The sequence below is a fragment of the Heterocephalus glaber genome, unplaced genomic scaffold, assembly GCF_053883595.1.
Source record: "Heterocephalus glaber isolate CG9 unplaced genomic scaffold, H.glaber_assembly_v1.0 deba00001690, whole genome shotgun sequence".
In the NCBI taxonomy this organism is placed as follows: Eukaryota; Metazoa; Chordata; class Mammalia; order Rodentia; family Bathyergidae; genus Heterocephalus; species Heterocephalus glaber.
In genome coordinates, this window is record NW_028258415.1 from 814,032 (window position 1) to 834,375 (window position 20,344).

Genomic DNA, 20,344 nt, shown 5'->3' on the forward strand with positions numbered 1-20,344 from the left:
CAAAAAGGATGATGAATTTCCTCAACTGCTTTTCTTGCATCTATTATGACAATCAAGAGATTTTTATCCTTTGTTCTATTAATGTGGTGTGTCATAATAATTGATTTTTATATATTGAACTATCCTTGTAGTCCCAGGATAAATCCCTTTTGGTCATGGCTTATAGCCTTAATACATTGCTGAATTGATTTGCTGGAGTTTTGTTGATTTTTATATTTATGACCCCCAGGGACATTGATTTGTTGTTTCTTGTAGTGTATTTGTATGGTTTTGATATCAGGACAATGTTGAACAAACAGAGTGAGTTTGGAAGTGGTCCTCTCAATTCTGTTTTTCGAAGAGTTGAAAAGGAGTCACATTATTTTCTTTGTTGGAAGGCATTTGATTACTGATTCAATCTTATTACTAGCTATGTGCCTATTCAGATTTTCTGTTTCTTCATCGTTCAGTTCTGGTAGGTTATATGTTTTTAGGAATTTATTCATTTTCTCTAGGTTATCCAACTTGTTGATGGATAGTTTTCATAGTAGTCTATTAAGATAATTTTCCCCCCTTTGGTCAGTTAAAATGTTTTCTCTTTTATTTATGATTTCATTTGAGCCTTCTCTATTTTTTTCTTATTACTAAACTTGTCAATTTTGTTGTTCTCTTCAGAAAAAAAGCTCTTGGTTTCGTTGATATTTTCTATTATTTTTATTTATTATTCAATTATTCTGGATTTTTAAAAAATTAAATTCTTTTATTGGTACATTTTAGGTACACAACACAATTACATTTCTCATTGGGAATTGTACCTTTACATAATGCATCTTGGTTCTTATTTTTTCCCCATTCCTAGCCCTCCATTCAGCCCTTCCACCCTTCCCTATTTACAAAGACTTTATTTCCATTTTTTCCATTTCTCATCATTTTCCTTTCCCTTCCTTCCTTTCCCCTGCCCTTCCCACTATCCTTACCCCTTTGGACTTTTTCTTTCTATTTTGCATTATCGATTATTCATTCTAATCATTGGTACATTTCAGGTATACAATATAATGACATTCATCATTGGAAATTTGCACCTTTACATAGTCTCTCTTGGTTCTTATTTTTCACCGTTGCCCATCTCTCCCTTCAACCCCTCCATTCCTCCCTATTTACAAAGATTTTGTTCCTATTTTTCCATTTTCTCATATTAATCCCATTCCCTTCTATCCTTTCCCCTAGCCCTTCCACTTCCTTCCCCTTTGCCCCTTTTCTTCCTATTTCACATTACCTATTATACATTTTAGTCCTTATTACACTTTCAGTTTCTCACACCAGAGAAGCTATTCAGTATTTATACATGTGTGTCCTATTTATTTCACTTAAGAGTATCACCTCAATGTGCATCCACTTAGCTATAAATGTCTCTAATTTCTCATTTTTTGTGGCTGAGTAGTACTCCATTTTAGAAAAAAACCACATTTTCTTTATCCAGTCTCCAGTTGATGGGCATTTGGGCTGTTTCCAAGTTTTAGCTATCACAAACTGTGCTGCTATGAACATGGGTGCACATATATCACTGTGATATGATTCTTTTAATTCTTTGGGGAAGATCCCCAGCAGTAGAATAGTGGGGTCAAATGGGACTTCCAGTCCTAGTTCTTTGAGGTATCTCCATACTGATTTCCACAGTACTTGCACCAGTCTACACTCCCAGCAGCAGTGGAGCAGGGTTCCTCTTTCCCCACAGCTCTGCCAGCATTTGTTATTGGTTGATTTCATGATAGCAGCCATTCTTTCTGGAGTGAGGTGGAATCTCAGCATTGTTTTCATTTGCATCTCTCGAATGACCAGTGATGTTGAACATCTTTTCATTTATTTATTTGCTATTTCTACTTCCTTGTCTGAGAAATGTCTGTTCATTTCAGATGCCCATTTTTGGGTTGGGTCTTTAAATTTGGGAGGTCTGATCTTTTTAAGTTCTTTATGGATTCCAGATAGTAGACCTTTGTCTGAGGAAGAGCAGGTGAAGATGTTTTCCCACATTGTGGGTTGTCTCTTCATACTGCTGGTGGTTTCTCTTGCTGTGCAGAAGCATTTTAATAAGAAGAGATCCCACTTGTTGATTGTTTGTGCTAGTTCATGGGCAACTGAGGTTTTGTTCATAAAATCTTTTCCTACACCCATGCCTTCAAGAGTTCTACCTGACCTCTGTTCCAACTGGTTCAGAGTTTCTATTTTAATATTTAGATCTTTAATCCATTTTGATTTTAGTCTAGTGCATGGAGAGAGATATAGGTCTAGTTTTAATCTTTGGCAAGTTGAAGCCCAATTTTTCCAGCACCACTTATTAAAGAGGCTACCTTTCTTCCAGTGAGGGTGTTTGGCTCCTTTATTGAAGATGAGATGGCTGAGTGTGTCTGGCGTTGTTTCTGCATCTTCTAATCTGTTCCACTGGTCCTCAGGTCTGTTTCTTTGCCAGTGCCATGCTGTTTTTATCACAGTAGCTTTGTAGTATAGTTGCAGGTTGGGGATTGTGATACCCCCTGCCATATCTCTGTTACCTAGAATTGCTTTTGCTATTCTGGGTCTCTTCTTGTTCCAAATGAATTTTTGGATTGTTTACTCAAGGTCCATGAAGTATGCTGCTGGGATCTCAATTGGAATTGCATTAAATCTCTATAGCAGTTTTGGAAGTATGGCCATTTTCACTATATTAATCCTTCCTACCCAGGAGCAGGGGATGTCTTTCCATTTTCTGATATCATCTTCAATCTCTCTTTTCAGAGTGCCATAGTTTTCAGAGAAGAGGACTTTGATTTCTTTCATTAGGTTGATTCCTAGGTATTTCAGTTTTCTGGATGCTATTGTGAAAGGAATTATTTGCCCTATTTCTCTCTCAGTGAGTCTGTTGATCATGTAGAGGAAAGCTATTGGTTTTTGTGTGTTCACCTTGTACCTAGCTACTTGACTGAATTTGGTTATTAAGTCTAGAAGACTTTTGGTGGAGTTCTTGGGGTCTTTTATATACAGTGTCATGTCATCTGCAAATAATGACAATTTGACTTCTTCATTTCCTATCTTTATTCCTTTTATTTCTTTCTCTTGTCTAATTGCCGTGGCTAATGTTTCCAGAACTATACTGAACAAGAGTGGTGATAGTGGACATCCTTGTCTTGTTCCTGATTTTAGTGTGAAAGATTTCAGTTTGTGACCATTTAGTATGATATTGGCTGTTGGTTTTTCATAGATGGCTTTTTATCAATTTGAGGTAGAGACCATCTATTCCAATTTTTTGTAGGATTTTTATCATAAATGCATGTTGGATTTTGTCAAATGCTTTTTCTGCATCTATGGAGATAATCATATGGTTTTGTCCTTGGCTCTATAGATATAGTGTATTACATTGATTGATTTGCGTGTGTTGAACCATCCTTGCATACCTGGGATGAATCCCACTTGATCAGGGTGTATGATCTTCTTGATGATCTTCTGCATTCTGTTTGCTAGTATCTTATTAAGGATTTTTGCATCTATGTTCATTAGTGAGATTGGCCTATAGTTCTCCTTTTCGGTTGAGTCTTTCTCTGCTTGAGGATCAAGGTGATGCTTGCTTCCAGGAATGAATTTGGGAGTATTGCTTCCCTTTCAATTTCATTGAAGAGTTTAATCAGTAGTGGCAGCAGTTCCTCTCTAAATGTCTTGTAGAATTCAGCAGTGAAGCCATCAGGGCCCGGGCTTTTCTTAGGTGATAAGTTTTTAATTACATTTTCAATTTCCTTGGTTGATATTGGGTTTTTCAGAATTTTTAGGTCTTCTTCGTTCAACTTTGGTAATTCATGTGCATCTAGAAATCTGTCCATTTCTTCTGTGTTGTCCATCTTATTGGCATATAGATTGTGAAAGTAGGTATTGGTGATCCTCTGGATTTCTGCTGGGTCTGTTGTAATTTCACCCTTTTCATTCCTAATTGCATGGATTTGGGCCTTTTCTTTCCTTTTCTGATAAGGTTGGCTAAGGATTTGTCAATTTTGTTGATTCTTTCAAAGAACCAACTCTTGGCTTCATTGATTTTTTGTATCGTTCTCTTAGTCTCCATTGCATTGATTTCTCCTCTGATCTTTATTATTTCCTCCCTTGTATGAGCTCTGGGGTTGTCCTGCTCTTCTTTTTCTAGAAGCTTGAGGTTCAGCATCAGTTTGTTTAATTGGGTTTGTTCTGTTTTCCTAATATGCATATTCACTGCTATGAATTTCCCTCATAAGATTGGTTTCATTGTGTCCCATAGATTCTGATATGTTGTATTGTCATTGTCATTTAATTGAAGGAACTGTCTGATTTCTTCTTTAATTTCCTCTGTGACCCATTGGTTATTAAGAAGTGTGTTGTTCAATTTCCATGTGTTTATGAAATTTTTGTGGTTTCTTTGGCTATGGATCTCCAATTTCATTGCACTATGGTCTGATAATATACAAGGGATAACTTCAATTCCTTTGCACTTACTTAAACATGTTCTATGTGTGAGTATGTGGCCTATTTTGCAGAATGACCCATGTGCAGCTGAGAAGAATGTGTGTTCTAATTTTGTGGGGTGGAAGACTCTGTAAACATCTGTTAAGTTCATTTGTTCAAGAATTCGATTGAGTTCTAGTATTTCATTACTTATTTTTTGTCTAGTTGATCTATTTGTGACAGTGGAATGTTGAGGTCCCCCACTGCAATTGTATTAGTGCATATATGACTTTATGTCCGTTAGCATTTGTTTTATATAGTTGGGTGCCCTAGTGTTTGGTGCATAGATATTTCTAATTGGGATCTCTTCCTGTTGGATTCTTCCCTTTACAAGTATGTAGTGTCCTTCTTCATCTCTCTTAATCAGTGGTGGTTTGAAATCTACTTGATCTGCCAAGAGGATAGCTACTCCTGCTTTTTTTTCGGGTTCCCATCGCATGGAGTATTATTTTCCACTCATTAACTTTCAGTCTATGAGTTTCCTTTTGAATTAAGTGTGTTTCTTTTATGCAGCATATTGTTGGATTTTGCTTCTTAACCTATTCTGCCAGTCTATTTCTTTTGATTGGTGAATTGAGACCATTAACGTTGATGGTTATAACTGAAACGTATTGACTTGTCATTGCCATGACTTTTTCTTTTTGTTGGGTTCTCCCCCTTTACATTTAATTTCTTGTCATGCCAGATGGGTTCATTCTGCTTTGCTTCTTGGGGTTGTGATCCTCAATGTCTGTTCCTAGGATATTGTGTAAAATTCTTTGGAGTGCTTGTTTGGTATTCATGAAGTTCCTAAGGTGCTATTTGTCATGAAAGTATCTTATTTCTCCATTAATTTTCAAAGATAGTTTTGCAGGGTGCATCAATCTGGGTTGGAGGCTGTTTTCTTTTAGGGCTTGGAATATTTTACTCCAAGCTCTTCTTGCCTTGATGGTTTGTGTTGAGAAGTCTGCTGTGATTCTGATGGGCTTTCCTTTGTATGTGATTTGTTTCTTTTCTCTGACTGCTTTTAGAACTTTGTTCTTCTGTTGAGTTTCTGGAATCTTAACAATTATAGGCCTATGTGTAGATTTTTTTGATCAAGGCTATTTGGAGTCCTATATGCCTCATTTATCTGTATGTCAAATGTCAAGCTCTTTTCCCCTGCTTGGGAAGTTTTCTGCCAGTATTTCTGTGAAGGTTTTTTTTTTTTTTATGTCATCTGCACTCTCTCCTGTTTCTTCATTGTCTCCAATCAGTCTTATGTTATTCATCTTTGCATCATCTAGCAGCTGCTGGATTGATTTCTCATGTTCCCTTATAATTTTGAAGCAATTTTTCTTTTCCTGATCACTAATTGCAATCTTATCTTCTATATCTGAAATTCTTTCCTCACATTGGCTCATTTTGCTGTGTCGACTTTCAATGGAGTTTTTCATGTCCTGGAAATCTATTTGCATCTGTTTCATGGATTCCATTTGTTTCTTATGTTGGGATTTCATCATGTTCCTCAGCTCCTCTGTAGATTTATTAATCATGTCTTACACTAGGAGCACAATTTCTCCTATTATCTGAGAAATTATTTCTGATTTCATCTTTTCCAGATTCCCTTTTGTTGCCAGTTCAGTGGGTCCAGGTGGTTGAATATTAGAGTTTTCCATCTCATTTCCCTTTGGGGTTGCTGTAGGTGATCTGGAAGTCTGGTTTTGAGACTTATTTATGTGTTTTCTCATTTCGACTGGAGGGCAGGAGGGGCTGTTGGCGCCTGCAAGGATTACCTCCTGAGCTGGGAGAGGTGGGCCAGGGGCCGGGAGCAGTGGTAGGGATGGTGGCCCAAAATCCCTTTCCTCTGGGCTGGGAGCAGTGGGATGGATGTTGGCCGCGAAGCCCCTTCCTCTGGACCAGGAGCAGTGGGCTGCAGGCTCAGAAGCCCCTAACTCTGGGCCAAGAGTGGCGGGACTCAGTACAGTGGTCTGGTGGTCCTGTGTCTTCTCCGTCTTCCTCTCTTCTGCCCATTTTGGTCTTACTTTGTTCTTCTTTTTCAGGTTACTTCATGTTAATGGAAGTAGGGTTAGAGTGTTTATTTGAAATCTTTTCTCCTTTTTGTTTTGTCAGTGTAGGCACTTATTGCTGTAAGCTTCTTTTTCTGCACACTATACATTTTGTTAGGTCTCTGTTTTCATTTATTTCAGGATATTTTCAAATTTCTCCTTTGGTGTCTTTGATCCATTGGTTGTTAGAGTATTGTATTTGCTTTCCACCTATTTGTGAATTTCCCTCTTTTTCTTGTGCTGTTGATTTTTAGTTTCATTTCCTGTAGTTGGAATGGATACTTCATATAATTTTAATATTAAAAGACTTGATATTTGCTCTGACATGTGATCTATCTTAGAGTGTCTTCTGTGTATATTCTGCTGCTAAGTGAAATATCTGTATAAATCTGCTAGGTCCATTTGGCCTATAGTGTTGTCCAAGTCCTCTGTTTCCTTATTGATCTTCAGTCTAGATGTTCTACTCATTGTTGAGAGCAGAGTATTATTTTCTGTTACTGTGTACTATTTCTCCCTTCAGTTCTGTCAATATTTGCCTCATATATTATATCTTCCTGGATTACTGAATTTTTATCATTACATAATGTCATTCTTTACCTTTGTGACAATTTTTGACTTAAAAATCATTTTCTGACATAAATATGGCTGCCCTGCTCTCTTTTAGTTAGTATTGGTATGGAATATCTTTTTCCATCCTTTCACTTGCAGGCTGTGTATCATTAAATCTACGGTGACTCTCCTGTAGGGAGAATACAATAAAATCTTTTTTAAAAAAAATGTAGGGCCAGGGGTTTAGCTCAGTAGTGCTGTGCCTGCCTTGCAAGCACAAGGTCCTGAGTTCAATCAATCCCTGGTACAAAAAATATTAGGGGGTAGGAGAAAAGAAAGAAGAGAAAGAAAAAAAATGTGAGAAAAGAAGGAAAAAATGGAAACAAATTTTTTTGTAATTAGGGAGGGGTGGAGGGGTGGAAGGGAGTTAAGGGGGTTGGGAAAAAAGAAAAACCAAGATACATCATGTACAAGTACAAATTCCCAATGATGAATGTAATTATAATGTGTACCTAAAATGTACTAATAAAATTAATAAAAAATTTATTCTGCACATCTATGTCTCTTGATTTAGTTTAATTCATTCACACTTAATGGAACTATTGAGAGGAAAGGAATTATTATCATTTTGCTATTTGTTTTATGTCTGCCTTGTGGATTTTCTATCCCTTTTTTTCCTGTGCTCCTTTATATTTCACTGACTTCTGTCATGATAGGCTCGATTCCTTTTTAATTTTTTTGGTGTATCTTCTACAGGTATTTTCCTTATGGTTACATAAAACATGGAGTTAAATAAAACATCTAATAGTCAACATGTATATGCTGATATTTTGAGCTGATGACAATTGTTTTAAAAACTATACTATGTTTCTCATCTTTTTGTTATAGTTACATAAAACATCTTTTTATATTATGTATTTATTAAAATATGTTTATAGCTATAATAATTTTATACTTTTGTTATTAATTTCTATATTACAATTTGAAATGATATATACACCCCTATTTTAGTACTATGGTATTCTATTTGTCTGTGTATTTTCATCTGTGAGCTTTATGCTTTCATAGTTTTTGTGTTGCTTCCTAGTGTTTTTTCATATAAATCTGAAGAACTTGGTATTTTTTGTAGAGCAAGTATAAGGGTCATCAACTCCCTCAGCTTTTGTTTATTTGAGTTTTTATTTCGCCTTCATTTTGGCTGGATCTGGTATTCTTGATTGGTGATTTTTCATTTAGCACTTTGAGTATATCTCCTCTCCTTTTCTTTTTTTTTGGTACCAGGGATTGAACTTGGGTCCTTGCTCCTGTGCAGCAGGCAGCGAAACCACTGAGCTAAATCCCTGGCCCTCCTCTCCTTTTCTTTAAGGTTTTTGTGGAGAAACATGTTGATATTTTTTATGGGGACTCTTATATGTGGAGAGTTGCTTTTCTTGTGCCGCTTTCAAAATCCTCCTTTTGTCTTTCATTATTGACTTTGATTATAACATGTGTTGGAAAATTCCATAAATAAGTAATTCATACAATGAGCTTTAAGCTATAGCATGATGAAATCTCATACTGTCCCACTCCATCCTGTCTGGGATGTGAGTCATCTTTTTTCCAGATGTCCAATGCTGTGTATAGTACCTGCTTCATCTGTCACTTAAACAGCTGTCTTGGTTATCAGATTAACTACAGTGGTATCACAGTCACAGTGCTTGTGTTCAAGTAACCTTTATTTTACTGAAGAATGGCTTCAAAGCACAAGAGCAATGATGCTGAGAATTCCATTATGGCAAAAAGAAGATGTGAAAGTGCTTCCTTTAAGTGGAAGGTGAAAGCTTTCATAATAGTAAGGAAAGAAAGATTGCAAGATCTATGACAAGAATGAATCTTAGATTCATCAGAAAAGAAAGTTAAATTTATGCTAGTTTTGCTGCCTCACCTCAAATTGCAAAAATAACAGTGAAAATGTATGATGAATTCTTAGGATAATAAACGCATGGCACCCTTTTCTCTGTGTTCTTAGATTCAAGGCAGCCTCCCCAAAAGTCTAAATGTTGATTGTAGGCCTCTGTCTTCTTTTTCCTTTCTCCACGGAGAAGCTGAGATACGAGAATTTTCTCCCAGTTGCTCCATGGTGAGTCAGGTAGAATGACTATGGCAAATGGGTGCCATGGGTTTTCCTGTTGGTCATGAGGCAGGTTGCATGCTCACCTGACATTCCCCACTCACTTTTTTCTGGACTTTTCACAAAGGGAACTGATCCACAAATTGCTGAGCTGGTGACTCCACAGGAGAAAAGAAGTCTGGAACTTCCTTTTCTAGCATATTGCTGACATCACGTTTTTTAAATATTATATAAAATCACACTAAGAGGTGTATAATATCAGGTTATCTCATTGAATTATCCACTAGTATTGAAGATAAGTTTACCTGGTTATTGTAGAAAGCGCCAGTTTTCTCCATTATAAAGGATCACTTTTTGTAAGCAATAAGTAATTTATAGAAATAAGCTTTATGACTGTAAATAGACATAAAAATATTTCAAGACTTTAACAATTACTGATGATTCTTATCTGAATTGACTGCTTATAAAATAACGATTTTCTAATTCCAACATTCCTTTTGCAGTCATTCTTCTCTATAGAACTCTGTAGAACTCTCTTCTCTTTAGAACTCTCTGAGTATGTCTGTGACTTCACTTTTTATGTTAGCATTGCACCCAATTTAGTTACAGGAGTCTTTTAATGCTGATTTCTGTTCTAATACAACCTTATTAGTCTTTAAGTGGTACTTTTTTTGTCCAAGGTCCTCCACACTCAGTTTGCACTCCCTATGTACCTGACTTGGAATTAGCCTTTTATCTAAAAAACTTTGTTAATTTTGCGGAGAAAAATATTTAGGAATAAAAATCTGAGGACTAACCGAGAGTTTTATCACTGGATGTCACTGAATCAAAGTCTCTTCAAGAGATTAGAGATAGGGAACCTTGTTCCTATTAATCTCCTCACATCAAATTCAAGTACTATAATTCTCCCTTACTACCTTCCTTTCCATTCTATATCTGTATCTCTTGTGTCACAATGAAAATTCAGTCCTAACAGCATTGATATTCTCAAGGTATTCTCTGACAGTACATGAAAAAATGTTTCATACTTACAACAAAAATTTATTAATAAAATTTAAAATTTCTACAGACTTTTGTCTGTGTTACTAAATGGATACAGTCAGAATACTGTATTCAAAATTACTTTATTTTCTGTATATCAAATGGATATAAAAATAAAATAATATATCAAATACATTATTTTATTTATCTCCAGTTTTCAGGTTTGCTTACACCATGTCCTTTTTATACAAAATATTTCATATTTCAAAATCAAATCAGTGAAATGTCCCTCCCATTCACCTCCCTATTCTGCCCTAATACACAGTAGGAAACTATTTTATTATATTTTGGTGTATTCATTTTGTGTTTCCTTAATGTAATGTGGAAAATATTAATATGTACATATATATGCATATATATCCAAATTGCACATCTTTTTTTACTTAATATATTGCGGAAATCGTAGTACATTGAGATCTTCCTTATTTGGTGCTAGGAATTTAATATATTCTTTGTTTTGTTTTCAGGCATATAGCTCTTCCTTTTGTAGCTGTACTATAGATTACTTAACTAGTTTCTTATAGATTCAGGTTGTTCTTACTATTTGAAGTACAAATAATTCTGCAATGAATAATTTTTTAAAAATTGATTTGCATTAAAATTATGTGTAAAAGATATTATGGTAATTCTTTTTTTCCTAAGAGTAGAATTGACTGACCAAAGGTTTATATGCAATGTAGATTTGTTAGATGTTGCTGAATTTCTCACATTAGGAATTTTACCATTTTGCATATCCAATAGAATGTATGAGTATTTGTTTTTTTCATAGTCTAAGAGAATATTTTAATTTTTTAAAATGTTTGACAATCTGGTAGATAAGAAATGGTACTTTAGCATAGTTTACCTTTGCATTTTTATTATGATGAGTAAAATTAAGCATATTTTCATAAATCTAATAATTTTCAAAAAGCCTCCCTTGATGATACATCAGATGAGATCGGGCACATTCAGGGTGGTATGGCCATAGACCTTTGATGCTATATCAAGAGAGAATAAAAGTGTAGTTATGCAAAGCCACTTGAGTCAAGTGAATTCTGTGGTTGTGTACTCCCATGGTTAAACAGATTTCCTTTGAAACTTGAACGATAGAACACATGCAGGTCTAGGAAGATAATGCATTTATTGAGAACCAACCTGAAGATTTTTCAATGTTTTGTGAATGTAAAATAGAATAATATATGATTTTTTAAATCAAGAAGCTCAGAAACTACTGGAAGATAAAGATAGTTGGTTATAATACTATGGGAAAGTTATATTAGGGCAAGACCCAGGTGCTATGAGAACACAGAAGAAAAAAATCTATGAAATCAAACCGGAGGGTTGGGAGAGATCTGTAAAGAAGTGACCTATGAGGTCAGATTTTTAGGAAATCATTTCCAGTTGAGGTGCCAGCACTTGAAGACATAGAATAAGTAGCAAACTGTGTTCAGGGAATGAAAGGTATATATAAGAGATGACTGAAATAAGAGTCCAGAAAAATGAGAAGGAACTAGATTTGATTTGTTTCTTTCCATGTGAATGACTTTTCTCTTGATCTGAGGCTTACAGGAAGCTATCAAAAGATTAAAAAAGGAATGGCAATATTTTATGAATCAATTGAACAAATTATCCCTGGCTTTGCTAGTCAAATTCCCAAAGAGGCACATCTGGGCTTTGTGTGTCCTACATACTACCTATTAACCAGCTACTGGTTATTTGGAAATTGTTGGCAACTATTTTGGCCAAATGTTGCTGCTTAGTTTACAACATATAGTTTAGCCTGGTTTTGCTGTTCACTCTGACTGATTGACTATGCATGATAACATTCAGCTCCTTGGTTTCCAACATGCTTAGGTTACTGTAATGATCACATTTCCAAGTTACCTTTTGGCATGCATGTCAAACACTGAGTCCTATAGAAACAAATATAGAGCAAAGTGCAAGCTGCAGTTATATAGTTGGCTGAATTTATGTGGTATGATCGATTTGGAAAAACTGTTTGTTTCTCTTTTTTTTTTTTTTGGTCAGTACTAGGCTCTGAACCCAGGGACTTCATATGATATCCATTCCAATGACTCCTGTTTTTCGTAAGTATTGAGATCTAACAGACTTAATCTTTCCTATGGTTTTGTTAGTCTTACAGTGGCAACTAATTATATAATACCACACTTAGTAGTGAAGAACATTAATGGAAAGAGCTGATATGAAGGGTATCATACGAATGAAATAAAAAGTTTTGGCTTTAGTTAAAAGTATTATCAATTTATAAGTAATGTCAATAAGATTTATTTTTTTAATAAAAATGAAGAGAGCTCTTTATTTATAATTCTTTAAAAGCAGATTAGACACTTCCCTTTAGCTATAACTGCTCTTTAAAGAACTTATTATTATTGTTATTATTATTAATTTTTTACTCAACACAGAGATTACTTGCCTTTTCCTAGATAATGGCCTGAAATTTTAAGCCATTTACACTTTTTCCCAGTACCAGGTAATGGATTTGCATTAAGAGGTAATGTTCATTGCATTAAGGCCAATTTAACCAGGGGCATTGAATGAGTATGTCATAGTGGTAGAAGCACTGAACTAAGAGTCAAAAAGGTTCCCATAAGAATATTACAGATGCTTGATCCCCAGTACCAAAAAAAAAAGAAAGAATATTACAGATGTGAAGTTGAGCAAGATGTCATCTCATTGGTATTCAAGTTCCTCACATAAAATCAGGAGACTGATCAGACAATCTAACTAGTCCTTTCCAGATTCAACAGTCCATTGTTCCACATCAAGCTAATTTACCGTCACCTTGCAAAAATCTATTAAGAGTTAGGGCCACTTAAAAATTTTTCCAAATCTCAAATTTATTTATTTGCAAGCAGAGAATCTGCCAGAATGTGTTATTAAAGTCAGTCATATTATTATTCACATTTGAGTATGCCATGAATTAAACAATGGCCTGAAACATAACTCTTCATGCATTCAGTCATTTACAAACATTTAGTGACCTCTTACTGCATTCAAAATATTAATCTATGAGAAGCACAAAGTTTAAATATACCCAAATAATTCTTATAAGAAGAATGTCCTAAAAAAAAAAAGGAATAGCTTCTTATGTAGTTGGAAAGATATATACACAAATATCCACACTAAGGCAAGTATTAGGCAAAATATGATACAAAGACAGAGAACAATTAGAACTGAGAAAGTATTAATTCTATCACTGATATACTCATGACACAAAATAATTCCATTTTATGTCCTTCACTACTAGATAATATTTTGTTATTATTGTTTTTAATGTATGCATGTGTCTATGAATTTCCTGATATGAGTAATAGGTATTTATTGTAGACATTTTATAAAAATCAGACAAACAAAAGATGACAATGGAAATCATCTTTAATCTTGTGATCTAAGATATCCACAGCTAATATTATGCTGAATTCCATCTAGTTTATTTCCATGCTCATATTTGGTTTTCTTGTAATAGATATTTTTTACTGAATATATCATGACTATTTCCAATGTCACAGAAAATTATTAAATAACATGATTTTTTTTTTTTGGTAAATAACATGATTTTTAATGGCTGAATGCATTCTATTTTGGGGAAATGTAATTTACTTTGCCAGAAACACTTTCCTGAGGTTTGGACATTTATGTTAATTCATTAATTTATAAAATATTTTGCAAGCACTATCCCATGCCACAGACATTTCTGTTGCTGAGACTATAGAATAAGCAAAACACAAGACATGTGACTGTGAGTAAAATGATAAATAAAATCAACTGATTCCTCCTAAGGGATTTTACTAAGGCTTTATAAGCTTCAAAATTAATCATTAGACCCTTTTCAAAGAGGTTTAGCTTACTTCCAAGTCTCTGGAATTGGCTGAAGACCACATTGACTGTTACCAGAGGATTCAGGTCCAGGGTAGAGAGCAGCCATTGTGCCTACCCCTCCCAAGTCTTTGCTGAAAGAATAACCCTTATGCAGTCTTGTTCTGTCATGATTTAGAAGGAGGCTGGGGGTAAGCCTAGGGACAGTCATTCCATAGCAGGCCAAGACTAACACTCAAAATGGTGACCCAGGCCAACTTGATTCTCTTGCTTGGAAGTTTAACTCAGAAACTACAAAACGATGAAGAAATCAGCAGGTGAGAATTGAAGCTGATTTGTGATATGGAAAACTGATGTAATCCTGTTGGACCATGTATGGGATTAATTGATGATGATCCAGAAACTGGAAAAAAACAGCACTTTTGAGGCAGAGAAAAAATATGTATATTAGTAGTAGAAATAAAAGAAACTCAGGCACATAACCCTTTTGTTGTGTTCATGTTAAAGTCCTAAAACATGTTGGCAGTCAGTAACTCTCATTTTTATGGACCTTTGGGCTTTATTAATCTCAGAATTCAGATTTCTCTATCCATTTTAGAGATAACTTGTGTGAGTCTATAGGCCTTAAATCAGAGAAACTCAACAGAAACAAATTTCTATACAGGAAGACAATTAGATGTGTGAAGAACAATACCAAGCAATATGTAATTCAGTCACACTTCAGAGCTTGTTTCCTCAGCCTAATAATTTACAAAATTTCAGTGCATTCACACTGACAGGAGAGTCCATTTCTCGGATAGAATCAAATTAGTAAAGCTCATGAAATTAATAAATAAAAACAATGTCATCTATTAGTTTAACATGGATAATTATAAATTAGGGAGGAAATGAATAATGGAATCTGTGCAATTAGAGGCCCCTATTCTGGTGGTCAGGTTGCATGAGAAATACTTACCAATTAAAAGACAATTTGTAAAACTGTTTTGCAAGTTACTGTTCCAGTGAGTACAAGTTTCTATGATCAACGTATTTTTCATAGCAAGATGTATGTAGGAAAGCAAACTGGAGTCAATTGATAACTAACTTTAGGATCAGAACAAGAAGAGTTAGAAAAATTAATTTTTTAATGGGGCCAGGCTTAAAGAGCCTGATGGGTCTACTTCCCAACTGAACCTGATCCTTAAAATTCTGTTAATCAAAACTCCTGCATTCAATCCATGCCAGAAATTTTCAGGCCTGTGACATTGGAAATGCTCATTTAGAGATAACCAAGGTTTTCTTTCCCCTCCACAGTGTTAATATTTGTCTTTGCAACTTTTTATTTGCATTATAGTCACTTGATTGACATGTCTTTTTTTTTTTTTAAGCAACAAAAGATTTTTGGTAACAGTGAAACATGTCACATCAGAAAGTTATTTTATTCAAAGAGTTTTCTTCTTTGCTGTGATTTATTCCAGATTAATTTTGAAAGATATTTTATTGTAGCTGCCTCTAACGCCAATATAGATAAGTTATTCTAACACCTTCATATTATATTGATGCACAGTATTAGGTTGAGCCACTCTCACTACAACACTGCTAAGTTATTCTAGCACCTTAATATTATGTTGATGCATGCAAAGAAAATTTTAAAACTTCACTAATTAAATCGTGATCAGGTTTTTATTTTCAACTCAAATGTACCTAAATCTGTTTAAGTTCCATGTTTACAGTACACATAAACCTTTTTTAAAGTAAATTCATTTGGCACAAAATAAAAATTTTAATTGAGGTTTGACGTATTACAGGATCTTACAATGGCTATCTTTCAAATTCATTATAATTAAAATTCATGTCTTTCTTGCAGCTAATATATAGTTTGTTATCCTCAAGATTTTCTCATTCTAACTTAATGAGGTATTATCTGACAAGTTAATAGTGTGCCTCGCTTCATTTGAAAGTTTTTAAACTTTAACACAAACTTTATTCAAGCATTTAATTTTACTATGAGAACTCATAGGAAAGATACTACCTCTCTTTACTCCATTCTGCAAGGCAGATTACCCTAATGATAGCAGATTTCCTTGTTGGCTAGATTGGTTGATTTTAAATATAGACTTCTCAACCTCATGTTCACAGGTAAATAGAATTGCTTCCCAATACTTGACCTGGTATACAAAATGAAAGGGTTTGGATTCATTATTTATCTTACGGTACTTGATGAGATTTGTCACTTATTTTGAGTCCAAGTGTCTATTTGAAAGTAATTCCCTTCTGAAAGTTTTCTGAATCAAGAGAAAAACAATTTTTCAAACTTTTTAAAAACCCTTTATTCCTAATGGATCTCTTCATTAAGATAAATAAAATTGCCAAATATTGATAAAGGCCTCAAGAGCAACAAGTTTGCTCAGCTAGACTAAATTAGAGCTCAAGATTAACACAAGCTTTCCTGTATGAATTTTTAAAATTTGGTTTCTAATTAATGAAAAACAGCTTTTCTTATGGGGGTGAAATTTTTAATATAAATTCATTGCATATGAATGATCTGATTTTTAATTTCTTTCATGTTAAATAAAATTCATTGGCTTTAGAAAATCCTGAAATAACACTATTACCAGGAATCATCAAAGCAACTATTAGTTAAAAGAATAATAGTGGTTCATAGTCCTATTGTTCCATGATGAGAGGAAATGTAAAATATCAGAATTTTGTGGGTCATAAAGGGTCTTACACCGAAATGTTAGCATTTAAAAATTATTTTAATTGAGTCCAGACACATAAGCTTATATAGCCATGCTTTCTCATATATGAGAAACCCAAAATATACATAATTAAAGAGAAAAATAAAAGATAGATAATAGGAAACAGAGAGATAAGTTTTCAGTTCATAAACAAGCATTGATTTAATTCCTTTTGCCTGTGCATTATTAGCTGAATTAAGAAAAAAGGAGAAAAAAGCCATATGATATGACTTAAAAGACATTTCAATTTTTAAAAAAATAGGTAAGTTAGGAAATCAGGTTATTTCTGTTGTTCATATTCCAATTATTCATATTTTGGGGGTCTCAAGGTTGATAAATGCCACATTTTATGTGATCTCCAGTTCTGAACACACCTGAAGATTTCTTTTGAAGAGGAGTTACCTTTATTTCTATTTAATTTTCTAGGAGCTAAAACACTCTAGAAGCTAAAAAATATACAGTTATTTAAAAAGAGTAAATTACAAAAGATACTTGCAATTTTATTTGCAGGCCTGTAAAATTAAGGTCAAGAAAGGAGTCTTTCAAATTTTATTCAAATTATTTGTATCTTACCCCATTTTTATCCTGATAAAATTTTTTGGAGGAATATTTTATCCTGAATATTGCTAATGCCAGGGGCAAACCCACACATCTGAAAAATGAGATTAGCTTTATTTTATGTTAGTGATTTTCCCACAGAAAATTATTTTCCTTATACACCTTAGTTCAATTAGTTCTTTCTCCATACAATTTTATACTACTTGCCTCAAGCAATAATATGAGCAAATGGTTCACTGTAGTGTTGATACATAAGTATTAAGAACTGAATAAGGAAGAGCAGTAGGCCATTAAAAAGGGCTGCTATGTGACCTAGGCAGGAAATAACATGAATGTAGGAATAATGACTATTTATTTATCTAATTCCTTTCATTTATACTTATAAAAATATAAATATTTTGTCTGTATCTTAAATAGAAAAAAGGAGCAATAAAGCTAATGATTGCTTAAGAAAAAACAAAACAAAACTGAAAAAACTGCTCCCCAATGCAAATAGGAGAGATTTGTTGGTAAAAAATCTTGCTCTTCACAAAAGCAAGAATCTTTAAATTGTGTTCACTTTCCAATGCAGAGAGAAGGGTTGGCTGGAGCACTCCCTCATTCTACCATTAAGTTCACCATATCTCTGTTGCTTGTACAATAATATGTCCTCTTTTCTAGATGTGGCTCCATTCAGTTTCTAACACTGTTTTAGAGCTGAAACTTCATGCTGAAATGGCTGATACCCAAACCCTAGCATTGTCATCAGGGTGATTTTCATGTGTTCTGTCATTTTTATTGTTTGAAGAAAAACTCCAAGTACTTACTGGGTTGAGTACAACAGTGAAGAAAAGTTCACCTCCTTGAATACTTTTGTCCAGCTCTTTAGGGCCTCCTGGATATTCTTTGTAGAAAATTGTGTGAGTGAAAAGCCCACAGGTCTGTCTTGGAAGAACCTGAAGGAAAAATGAACAAGAGAAAAGCTCCTTTCAACCAATTACTTTGTTGAAACTTTTTCTCCCATGAAAAATGATTGCAAAGGTGGTATCATTATTTAACTCTAGACCTGGAAAAATGCTCATATTGTTGGAAAGAGAAAATGAGATTAGTACAGAAGTGACCATGCGACAAATTGCAAAAATATTTTAAAACTAAAATAGACTGAATTATTTATTACCACTTTACATCTCAAAGTCAGTACTTTTGTTGTGAAGCCTAATCTGCTTTAGCATTTTAAGAAATAAAAAGTAAAAATGAGATTAAAAATATTGAAATTAACTGTGCTACATTGTAATCTTCATAGAGAAAAATGTAAACAATAATACCTTCTGCCACATTCTATACATGCTTTAGAAAATGATGTCAATTATTAAATTAATGTGCCTTTTAGGAAATGACATTTAATTTAGAACAAATATCTAAAACATAAATCAAAGTATCTGCTTCAGTTTGAGAGTACTACTGCAAGATGTAGTAATTGCTCAAAATTCTACCTGTGAAGCCTACCAGTTCCAAGAGTAAACAAGAGGTTATACACTTGGTAATTAACTCTTAGAATGTCTCATAAATAGAACGATAATAGTGATTTAGTAAGTGAAAAGTCTTTTCATGCTTTATATATTAGCACTCACTTGAAGTGACGGAAAATCAATGAATATATTTTGGGAAACTACACATTTTTATCATCATACATAGGTAAATCTGTTGCTTACTGGTATAAGCAAATAGATCTTCATTTTTATTGTTTTGATTCTTAAAGTATATTTGATTCAGTAAGGCTTTCAAAATATTACCTGTTCAGGACTTGCCCTGTTTTGCAGCCATCTACAAATATACTAGTTCTTTATTTTTTTAAATTTGAATATATATATTATAATAAATTTTTATCTAGTTCTTGGAAAGTTTTCTCAGGAAACAATTCTCAGCTCAATCAATATATCATCTATTGCTGAGTAAATAAAAACTATGTATCCTACTTATTTTAATAAATTGGTAAAAGTTATACTGTTTGAAACTATTTTATCTTGGGATAGTTTGAAGAACTTCAATTTATTTATTTATTTATTTATTTATTTACTTACTTACTTATTTGGTACCGGGGACCAGACTCGGGACCTTGCGCTTGCAAGGCAGGCGGTGGAACTACTGAGCTAAATCCCCAGCCCAAAGAACTTCAATTTAAATAATGGAATATTAGCTTTGTTTGAAAATATTAAACATTTTGAAAGCATTATTCATTGTTATGCATAAGATCAACAACAACAAAAAGTAGCTAAAAGGTATTCTAAAGGAATTAAATGCATTTTCTAACAAGTCTTAAAAATGTCATTTTCTGGAAGTTACAGCTTTATATAATATTTCTTCATTTATTTAACAAATACTCCAAACTCCATGCAAGTCCATGAGAAAATATGAAGATAAATGTTTTCTATACTTGAAGAATTTAAGATACATCCAAAAGCTAAATAATAAAATGCCCACCTGTGATTAAATGCCAGGTTAGTGTTACATTTCAAAAGTATGTGACTCTAGGTAAATCACTTTTAGGATTCAGTCTGATTATCTTTTTGGAAAATTACACAATACATTTAGAGCTGTCCCCAAAGCTTGGTGGCCCAGGTAATTTTCTTCTAAATGGAGGTAGAAATGAGAAGTAATTTGAGTTTTGTCTTCTTAAATTAGTTAAGTTTGTACATAGTGGAGAGGACATTCCAGGCTTTCCCCTGCAACTCCAGGAAGGACTACTCCTTCTGAGAGCATAAGCATGATCATGAGAGGCAGTGGACCCCTGGGTGAAGCAGTGGGCACTCAGGAGCTTAAGGAGATAATTAGGAGTGCAATAGGTCATATTCCACTGCCTGGACTCTTAAATGTAATGCTGTAGGACACAGAACATGTTCCTTCAAACTGCTTTCTCATACTAGAGAAGGAACAAGAGGTTTTTTTTTTTTTTTTAGGTATTTTGCTGTGAACTATGCTGTAGATACGTTTCTTGGAATGTAACACTATCAAATTTAAAGTTTTAGGCCCTGATAAACCCCTAGAAGCTTTATAGCTGCATGGTTATA

The 20,344-nt window shown here is 33.9% G+C and overlaps 1 protein-coding gene across 5 annotated transcripts in view; it reads right to left on the minus strand.

The window, feature by feature from the left end:
- Window positions 1-20,344, minus strand: part of LOC101708542 (N-deacetylase and N-sulfotransferase 3) — a 182,479-nt gene that overhangs the window by 67,769 nt on the left and 94,366 nt on the right. For all 5 annotated transcript variants that reach the window (XM_004870038.4, XM_087199252.1, XM_087199253.1 and 2 more), the window contains one exon: window positions 18,104-18,232. In XM_004870038.4, coding sequence (XP_004870095.1) covers window positions 18,104-18,232 — 129 coding nt within the window. The remainder of the gene's footprint in view (window positions 1-18,103; window positions 18,233-20,344) is intronic.